The sequence below is a fragment of the Eleutherodactylus coqui genome, chromosome 3 (genome assembly GCF_035609145.1).
Source record: "Eleutherodactylus coqui strain aEleCoq1 chromosome 3, aEleCoq1.hap1, whole genome shotgun sequence".
Taxonomy (NCBI): domain Eukaryota; kingdom Metazoa; phylum Chordata; class Amphibia; order Anura; family Eleutherodactylidae; genus Eleutherodactylus; species Eleutherodactylus coqui.
In genome coordinates this window covers 207221849-207231845 of record NC_089839.1, presented here as the reverse complement: position 1 = coordinate 207231845, position 9997 = coordinate 207221849, and the positions used below count along the sequence as shown (strand labels likewise).

The window sequence follows — 9997 nt, the reverse complement described above, 5'->3', positions numbered from 1 at the left end:
TGTCCCTATGACAACACTACTGCTGTGTACTGGAGGTTTATAGGCTCTGAAGCTGATATGGGAACAGAGTAATATCTTATTTCCAAGAAGAGCTTCTTTCTTCGTGTCCCTATGACAACACTTCTTACCCCTGTCCCCAAACCACCTAGGAAAACAGAGTACTGTAGTATCTTATCTCTTTGTTAAAAAAATATTGGAGGTTGATCTTACAAGCCACCAAAGAGAAGAGCTTCTTTGTCTGTGTCCTCATGGTAACCCTTCCTACCCCAGTACTTTTGATACTCATAAAGGAAGACAGTAGAATCGTATTCTGGAGAAAAGCTTCCTTGTCTTTATCCTTAGGACCAGCCTTCCTACCCCTGTGCTCTGGAAACTGATACAGGAACAGAGTACTTTGTTTTTATTCTGAGAAAAGCTTCTTTGTCTTGTGTTCCTGTGACAACACTTCCTGCCCCTGTGCTCCAAAACCTCATAGAGAATCAGAGTAGTATCTGGCCCCTTTTTGGAGAATTATTGCAGGGTGATCTTACAGTCCACCTGTGAGAAGAACGTCTTTGTGTCCTCATGGTAACACTTCTTGTCCCAGTACTCTAGAATCTCATAAGAGAAGAGACTTCTTTGTGTTTCTATGACAACCCTTCCTACCCCTGTGTTCTGGAAGCTGATAGGAGAACAGAATAATAGCTTATTACCAAGAAGGGCTTGTTTATTTGTGTCCCTATGACAACTCTTTTTGTCCCTGTACACTGTAACTTTCTAGGGAAACAGTATCTTAGCTCTTTGTTAAAGAGGATGTATTACTTTTATATATATATATATATATATATATATATATATATATATAGTTTTGGGGCCCCCATGCTCAAAACTATATAAAAATAATATACTTGCCGTGGTGCCGGACTGCTGCTCCAGCGCCGCAGCATCTGACCAAAAGGCCTGGTGACGGCCCGTAACCCTGTTACATGGGCTTCTAATGTCGAAGCCCCCGGCAGGTTTATGGGACGTCACTGATGGTGTTCCTGTCAAGCCTTGTATGGGATGCAGTGTTCATGTGGGGAAACACTGTGTTCATTTTTCTTTATATACTGTGCAGCCTCCCACTGCCAGCAAGCATTAGGAAAACCCCTTTAAGAATTGTTACAGGTTGACCTTACGGACCCCCTGTAAGAAGAACATCTTTGTCTGTATCCCCACGATAACACTTCCAGCCCCAGGACTGTAGCAGAGCCTCACAACACCAATCAGAGTGCACAAATAAGAGCTCAGCGGGCGCACTAGGGTAATAGTGGGGAGCCAGCGCACAGGGACCGGAAGTGTTGTCATGTACACTTATATCACGTTTGACGTGGGAAAAAAAGTGTGGGACTCAAGAAAGAGGCCGAGATGAAGTGAAAATATGCACATTATTTATTAACTGAGTCTTTGTAATAAACCATTTGAAAATATTTTACAGGAATCACGCACGAATCGTACAAACTTTCTGTCACTTGTGGAACTTTTTTCTGTACAAATAAATAAATAAACTTTTGCTCCAGTCACCGGATAAAAGCCACTAACTGATGAGGAGAAGTCGATGACCTCGCGCCGCGTACGGGATATATATAATATTTATAGATATTTATACCTATTTATAGCTCTCTCGTTCTGCAATGGAGGATCGGACTAGAAACGCGAGCGGACGGACGCCTGGCGCACACATCACCCACCCCCAAAACAAGATCCAAACACACAGCGAAGCTACAAGCAAAGAAAATGACCATTTAGGGGTCCCCACCGACCCTCCCCCCATCCCCGAGCTCCGGCCTGTGGCGTCTCTTGGCAGAGTGGGGGGGCACCTCCCCTCCCCCACATTTGGCGGTATCCAGAGCTACAGGGAGGTCTCATCACTGGAGGTGGACAACAAGCAAGATGGCGGCATGAATGAGACGTGGATGAGGATGGACGCCAGAAAGGCAACGAAAGGAGCAAAGTCCTCAGATTGGGTCCCCCCATATCGTACGTAACACCCCCTATAAATGTATCCATTCTGGGAACGCCGGTAGTATCCCATATGGCTGCTATTACAGCACCTACAGATGTCACCCAGCTTTCCAAAACCCCTGGCGTGGACAACATGGGGAACAGGACTGATATGCCATTCAGGAGCCTGGGAAAGCTGGTGACAGGTGTACAGAATAGGCATAGACTGGCAGCAGCTTTTGCCGAAACAGAAATGGCGCAGATAAGAGTTTTCGTGGCTGTTAGAATTGTGGGGTGTTGTGTAATTCTGCCCTTAATACTGGAGTCACGGATCTGGTTACACGACGCTGGCTCAGCAGAAATCATAAACGATCGCCATGTGGCTAAAGGGCGGAGCAAGAGTATGACCCCTCCCCTTGTGGTGGCATGACAGTACTTGTGCCTCGTACACACAGTGTGACAGTTTTGTGCGCGGTTTTTGGGGGGTTGCAGGTCCCCTGTGCTTATGACATGATTGTGCTCTGTCCTGGGATTCTCACAGCTGGTACTAAGTATTTCAGCAGCCTCGCAGCGTCTACACAAGTGGAAAGCTGGATTATGCGAGCTACACGCCATCCATTGGCTAAAGTCGGGGCTTTCTTAAAGAGACAGTAACTGGCGAGTGATAGTTAGGGCTTCTGCATCGCCCAATGTGTTGGTGACAGCATCAAAACGTCATAAACCTGATTCTTTGGTGCAAAGTCGTAGAATAGGAAGAGTCATCTGACCGCAGGGGCGGAGCTTGTTGTCCCCAGGACCAGAGGGTGAAAGGAAATCGCAGCTTTGGCACTTAATAGCCTGCAGAACTGTAAGAGCCCGGAGGCTGCAGTCCTGCAGGAAGGAGCGTCGCAAGCTATCAAAAAGTGGGAAAGCAAAATGCTCTGAGATACTTAAAGGGGCGGACGGAAATCTCACAAAAGTCACTATTCTTTTTTTTTCTGAATGCTATTTGCCCCGATACCCCCTCCCCCAACGTGAGAAAAACTCCAACTCCATTGTATATGACAATGATATGAAAAGCCATGAAAAGATGACCTAGAATAGTAGTGACATCACCAAGAATAACAGTGACTTCATCCTGGGGAGATGTGACATCATCACCAAGAATATATCAGTGACATCACCATAGCAAGCTATGACATCAGCAGAAATAGCGGTGACATTACCGAGGAGAGATCTGACATAATCACCAAGAACAGCAGTGACATCACCAATGATATCTGTGATATCAATCTGGGGAGATGTGCCATTATCACCAAGAATAAATGTGATTTCACCCACCATGGGTAGATATGACCTCATCACCATAGATAGATCACCATGCAGATAACAATATCATCGTGGCTTGCAATGACTGTCACCCTGGTAGAAATTATATTATCACTCTGTATATATGATATCATCACTATGAGTAGATATGACATCACTCAGGGCAGACATGACTGTCACTCTGAAAGCCATGTCCTCACTCTTGAGTATATATGATATCACTACTTTGGGTAGCTATAAAATCATCACCTTGGGAAGATATGACATCATCGCTGTGGATAGATATGACTGGCACCCTGGTGGAGAGGATATAATCATCATAGGTGTATGACATCATCAAGCATAGCAGTGATTTCAACACCATGAGTAGATATGACACCATCATTATCAGGTGTAGTAGATATGACCTCATCACTGTGGACAGACATGACTGTCACCCTGGAAGAAATGACATCTTCATGGGTGTATGACATCACCAAGGAAAGCTATGACATCATCACCCTGAGTATATATGATATAAACACTATGGGTAGATATGACATCATCACTGTGGACAAATATGACATCATCGCCCTGGGTAGATATGACATCATCACTAGTGCTCCTGCTCATTACAGTAGCTGTAGAAATGGACGAGGACGTCAAAGAGCCGCTGACCAAGTGACCCCACAACTGATAAGACAGAAACTCAGGTGAACAGACAGGAACCATGGAGACAGATGAACAGGAAACAGGAAATCCTCGGAGCTGCCATGGCTCCTCCCGCTCATGGGGTAAGTGCTGCTACGCTGCATGATGGTTTTTTTTTCCTGGTTGCCATGGTAACTCCTGATGACACTAAAAGGTCTCCTTGTTGTTGCCGTAAAATCATCCAAATCAAGTGGTGGTTGTCGTGGTAACTCAACCCAACGCGCAAGAGAGGCGCTCGCCTGTTTGTCATGGTAACCACGTCACTAAACAAGAAGTGGCCTCAGGAAGGAGGGAGGAAGCGGGGCACATCTAGAGGCCCCGGCCCACGGAGGACGAGGTGCAGCCGCCCAGCAGGAGCAGCAGCTGAAGAAATGCCAACAGGAGCCAAGACGGCCGGAACATGGAGCCGCGACCACAGTCTGAGGTATCCTCCTGCAAGACGGAAGAGTCGAGAGTGAGAGGAAAATCCACTGCAGAGCGACAATGTACAGATGTAGCAGAGCCAAGCCAAGAGATAACGTGCTGTTACATAGGACTGCAGGTCATATTTACTACATTATCTGTGCACACTGTAGTGTTACATAGGACTGCAGGTCATGCCTACTACATTACCTGTACTATCCATGGTGTTACATAGGACTGCAGGTCACACCTACTGCACTATCTGTAGTGTTATATAGGACCGCACTACGTAACACTATAGATTAGTACAGATAATGCAAATAGGTGAGACCTGCAGTTCTCTGTAATGTCCCATTTACACGAGACGACTGTTGGCTGAGCGGGTGATGTCACCGCCAGTTGTTAGCGCTCGTGCAAAACGTTTAAACCAGCAGATGACCGCTGAGTATCGCTCACCCCTCGCTTCACATTCTACTGAAACACTGAGTGGAGAATGTTTAGAAGTGAGCGAAGCAGGAATGATCATTATGCTGCTTGAAACTGAGCGACAAACGAACCAAGTAAACGAACAGTGCACAATGTATTTGCACTTAGATGTAACGATTACCGCGCAATTTCGTTCGTCTGGGTTAAATGGCCCTTAACACCATGGATAGCATTGATCATGCACGAGGTGTGACCTGCAATTATAGTATGGTAGAGTTGGAAGGAACCTCCAGGGTCATCTGGTCCAACCCCCTGCTCAGTGCAGGATTTACTAAATGATCCCAGACAGATATTTGTCCAGTCTTTGTTTGAACACTTCCATTGAAGGAAAACTCACCACCTCCTGTGGTAACCTGTTCCACTCATTCATCCCCCTCACTGTCAGAAAGTTTTTTCTAATATCTAATTTGTGTCTCCTCGCTTTCAGTTTCATCCCATTGCTTCTAGTCTTTCCTTGTGCAAATGAGAATAGGGCTGATCCCTCTGCTCTGTGACAACCCTTCAGACATTTGTAGACAGCTATTAAGTCTCCTCTCAGCCTTCTTTTTTGCAAGCTAAACATTCCCAGATCCTTTAACTGTTCCTCATAGGACATGATTTGCAGACCGCTCACCATCTTGGTAGCTGTTCTCTGAACTTGCTCCAGCTTGTCTATGTCTTTTTTAAAGTGGGGTGCCCAGAACTGGACACAGTATTCCAGATGAGGTCTAACTATGAAAGAGTAGAGGGGGATAATGACCTCACGTCATGACCTCTATGCTTCTCTTAATACATCCCAGAATTGTGTTTGCCTTTTTGGCTGCTGCATCACATTGTTGACTCATGTTCATTCTGTGATCTATTAGTATACCCAAGTCTTTTTCACATGTGCTGCTGCTTGCCCAATTCCTCCCATTCTGTATGTGCTTTTTTCATTTTTCTTGCTCGGATGTAGGACTTTGTATTTCTCCTTGTTAAATACCATTCTGTTAGTCGCCACTCACTGTTCAAGATCTTTTTTAATCCTCTCTCTCTCTTCCCTAGTGTTAGCTATCCCTTCTAGCTTTGAGTCATCAGCAAATTTTATCAGTTTCCCCTCAATTCCCTCTTCCAGATCATTTATAAAAATGTTGAACAACACTGGGCCTAGGACAGAGCCTTGTGGTGCCCTACTTGATACATTCTTCCACTTGGATGTGCAGTCATTTATGACCACTCTTTGAGTATGATCACTCAGCCAGTTGTGAATCCACCTAACAGCTGCCTTGTCAATCCCATATTTTTTCAATATGAGATGCTTAAATAAATCTTGTTGTTATTTGTATAGTGCCAACTTATTCCTCAGCACTTTATTTATTACCCCCCAGAAAGCTGAGTACTCATTTTACCGACCTCGAAAGGATGGAAGGCTGAGTCAACCTTGAGCCAGCTACCTGAACCACGCAGGGATTGAGCTCGCAAACTTCAGGTCATGAGCGAGAGCTTAGGACTGCAATTCTGCTGCCTTAACACTCTGCGCCACCCAAGACTCTGTCAAATGCTTTACTAAAGTCAAGATATTCTATATCCACCGCATTTCCCTGATCAACCCAGTCAGTGATTCTGTAATAGAAGGAAATTAGATTAGTCTGGCATGACTTGTTTGTTACAAACCCATGCTCGCTCTGGTTAATTACTCCATTTTTATCCAAGTACTTGCATACATGCTGTTTAATAATTTGTTCAAAGATCTTTCCCGGTATAAAAGTCAGGCTCACAGGACTGTAGTTTCCTGGATCGACCTTTGTCCCTTTTTTGAAGATAGGGACAACATTTGGCCAATCCTACCTGTACTATTACATAGGACTGTAGGTCACACCTGTTGCATTATCTGTGCTATTCGTGGTGTTTCATAGGACTGCAGGTCTCAGCTATTGTATTATCTGTGCTTTCTGTACTGTTAGGCCACATGTCCACGGGGAAAATAAAATTTACAATCCGCAGCAGATCACCTGCGTGCATGATCTGCACCTAAAATTTCCCATTGGAATGCATTGACCACCTGCGGGTAGATAAATAGCCGCGGATGGTATTTTAAAGTGATTTTAAAATTTCATGCGCGTGAAAAAAAACGTGACATGCTCCATTTAAGTGCGGATCACGTGTGCGGGAGCTCATAGCTCAATTGATCTCCCGCATGAAAAAAAAAAGGAATTTAAGCTCATCCGCACTGCATCCGCAGCGGACCTGATTTTCCCCGGGGGCATGAGGCCTTATAGTCCTTTTACAGGAAACTATTATTGTTCAGGCTCCCGCCGCAATCTGGATGATAATCGTCCTGTGTGAACGCATGCAGCGGCTGAACGAGAATTGTTCAGGTGTTCAATTTCTGCCTGCAGAAAACTCCAGGACGTGCCGTTCAGTGTAAACAGCAGTCGTTCACTTCTGAACAACCGTCTGCTTACTGTGAATGGAGGCAGGTGATGGGAGAGCGCTCCTCGGCCCGCTCTGCCTCCATTCGAGCAACGCTGTGAGTGATGCCCGTGATACTCGGGCCTGTGTTGTAAGCACAGTAGTGAGCATCACTGAGACGAGCGTAGTTTGCCTCGTGTAAAAGGACCATTACAAAGGATTGCAGGTTACACCTATTCTATTATCTGTACTATCGGTGGTGTTACATGGGACTGCAGGTCACAATTACTGCATTATCTGTAGTAATTAGACAGATTCAGCTCTGCTACATCTGTATGTCACCTGTGCTATGTAGACTAAGCAGACAAGTACCATTGTGTTGTAGTCAAAGCAGACATGAGGACCTTTACGATACCGGGGCATCTCCACCAGCTCACACTGCTCCGGACCCTCAGCTGTGACCAGGAGTTAAGGTGCCGCAACATACAACAGGTTACACAAAATGGTACTCCAGAGGAAACATCAAGAGAGTCTCTTTAGTCCGCCAGGAACGCTGAGTGACACCTCACACTACTGTCCAGACTGCTCCAACCCCAGGAGAATCTGCCACTTCCTAATACACTTTGTATTTCAATTTCTCAGCATTTCCAAGATCTCTGCTTGCTGTCAGTAAATATGGAAGCACTATCACCTGGAATCTGCGCCAGTACACTGTTATCAGCTCTTAGCTGTACCAGTCTACCGCTTTGGATTGGGCCACCCTACCCTTGTCCATATGGCTGCTCTATATCCCTCCCTCCCCCAAATCACCACCACCGGAAGGATACAGCGCATCTCTGCCTGGTCCAGCTTCATGGAGTCGCACTGACTGCAGATCATCGTCTCAGCCACCACGAAGAGGAGGTTTGTGTTTGAAAGTCTCTGTGCGTGGAAATATCTGTCCAAGGAGAGAAAGAGATAACGATGCAGCGGTTAATTAACCCTTACTAACTACCGCATATTCCCCACTGCTGAACCCAACTGACCGGGAGCAGGGTCCACAATCAATGACCGCCGAGTAGGTGGCGTTGAGGCTGTTGAAATAATACTGGGTCTGCTTCATGATGCAACTGGCTTCTCGGTGCTCCATGTTCTCAGCCATGATATCCTCTGCGGAGAAACGGAAAAGGGGATGAGTGGGCGGAGCCTAGCCAGTGCAACAGATGTCATATGAGGGCTTGTTTTTTGCGTGACGAACTATAGTTATTGCTATTATTTTTGGGGTACATATAATAAATTGTATACATTTAATTATTTTTGGGGGGAGCGCAGGGAGAAAAAAAAAACCTTAATTCTGCCATTGTTTTAGGGCTTTTTTTTAATAACAATGTTAATCATGTAGCATAAATGGCGTGAAAAATCTGTTCTGGGAGTTGCTATGATTACGACAATCCCAAAATTATATATATTTTTTTCGTTTTTTCCACTTTTGCACAACAAAAACAATTTTTTTGGAGGCGTGGGATTTTTTTTTATAGCATCGTTGCATTCAGAGTCCCACAAGTTTTTTATTTTTCCGTGGGGGCTTGTTTTCTTGGCGTGACAAGCCATTTTGAGGTAAATATGTTTTTTAATCACTTTTAGGCCCCCTGTTCACAGCCCTGATTCCGCCGTCAATTTACATAGCCGAATCACGCAGGCTGAAGCTTTCCATAGCGTTGCCATGGAAAGCGCAGCCCCCCTGTCCACGAACGGAGAATCATTGCGAGTCTTCACTTGCGACCGGCAATTCTCAGCATGCTGCGAATTCCTGCGATTCACTGCGATCAGCCTGTCAGATAGACTGACCGCAGAGATCCGCCTGCAGGCTCCTGCTCCCGGGTGGCGGAGATCCACCACGGGATACTGCAACGCCTGTGGACAGGGGGCCTAAGGGCTTATTCACACATCAGTATTTTGTCAGCCAAAACCAGGACTGGGTCCAAAATCCGCAAGAAATGCAAATCTTTCCATTATACTTTCTCTCCACACCTGGTTTTGGCTCACAAAATACTGATGAAAAATACTGTCATGTGAAAGAGCTCTTTTTGCGTTTTTTTGCAGGTGAAATTAACAGAAAAGCATTTCGGCTCAGCTTCCTTTCATAGCGTTTGCCACGCAGCATACAATGTGTGTTAAATTTATTGTTTGGGCCAATACAGAAGCGACAATACCAAAAAGGTGAGTTTTTACATTTTTTTAACATTTAAATGAAGGAGGGAAAGTGTGCAAAAAAAGTTTTTACATGTGTTCCCCCCCCCTTTTATTTTACAATTTTTATGTCCCTGTAGGGGATTTGAACCTGTGATGCTATAATGCATTGTAATACTTCTGTACTGCAATATTATTATCGCTAATAATAGGCTCCCAGTGTGGATGGTGCGGGCTTAGCTTCAGACCCCGAACCAAAGTAAGTTTACGTCCTGGGGCGGGAAGGGGTTAATGCACCAAGATGCACCAACAGCAGCTTACTGACTGTTTCCAGATAAAATTGGAAAGGAGCAAATAGGGCCAATATCCAGCAGCATTCCTGCCGCCATGGCACCCCTACTCCACTCTGTTTTATCATGCATATCATCGCAGGACTTATTAGAAGACCTCCCAGGCTCTTACCTGCCTGCATCCAGCTGGTATACATCAGACTGACGAACAGATGCTGCAATAGTGACCTGTGGAGAGTCGATTATAAGATGCAGATTATACAAGGCAGAGGCTTCTGGGAAATGTGGACAGAGACGGGAAAGCTGGAGCGCATGTATCT

At 45.4% G+C, this 9997-nt stretch overlaps 1 protein-coding gene across 2 annotated transcripts in view; it reads right to left on the bottom strand.

The window, feature by feature from the left end:
- Positions 1-1387: 1387 nt before the first annotated feature.
- CACNA2D2 (calcium voltage-gated channel auxiliary subunit alpha2delta 2) overlaps positions 1388-9997 on the bottom strand; it is a 209450-nt gene continuing 200840 nt past the window's right edge. For both annotated transcript variants that reach the window (XM_066596905.1, XM_066596906.1), the window contains 5 exons: positions 9850-9905; positions 8244-8367; positions 8046-8155; positions 7591-7673; positions 1388-4392 (listed from right to left, as the gene is read on the bottom strand). In XM_066596905.1, coding sequence (XP_066453002.1) covers positions 4270-4392; positions 7591-7673; positions 8046-8155; positions 8244-8367; positions 9850-9905 — 496 coding nt within the window. In that variant the 3' untranslated portion in view covers positions 1388-4269. The remainder of the gene's footprint in view (positions 4393-7590; positions 7674-8045; positions 8156-8243; positions 8368-9849; positions 9906-9997) is intronic.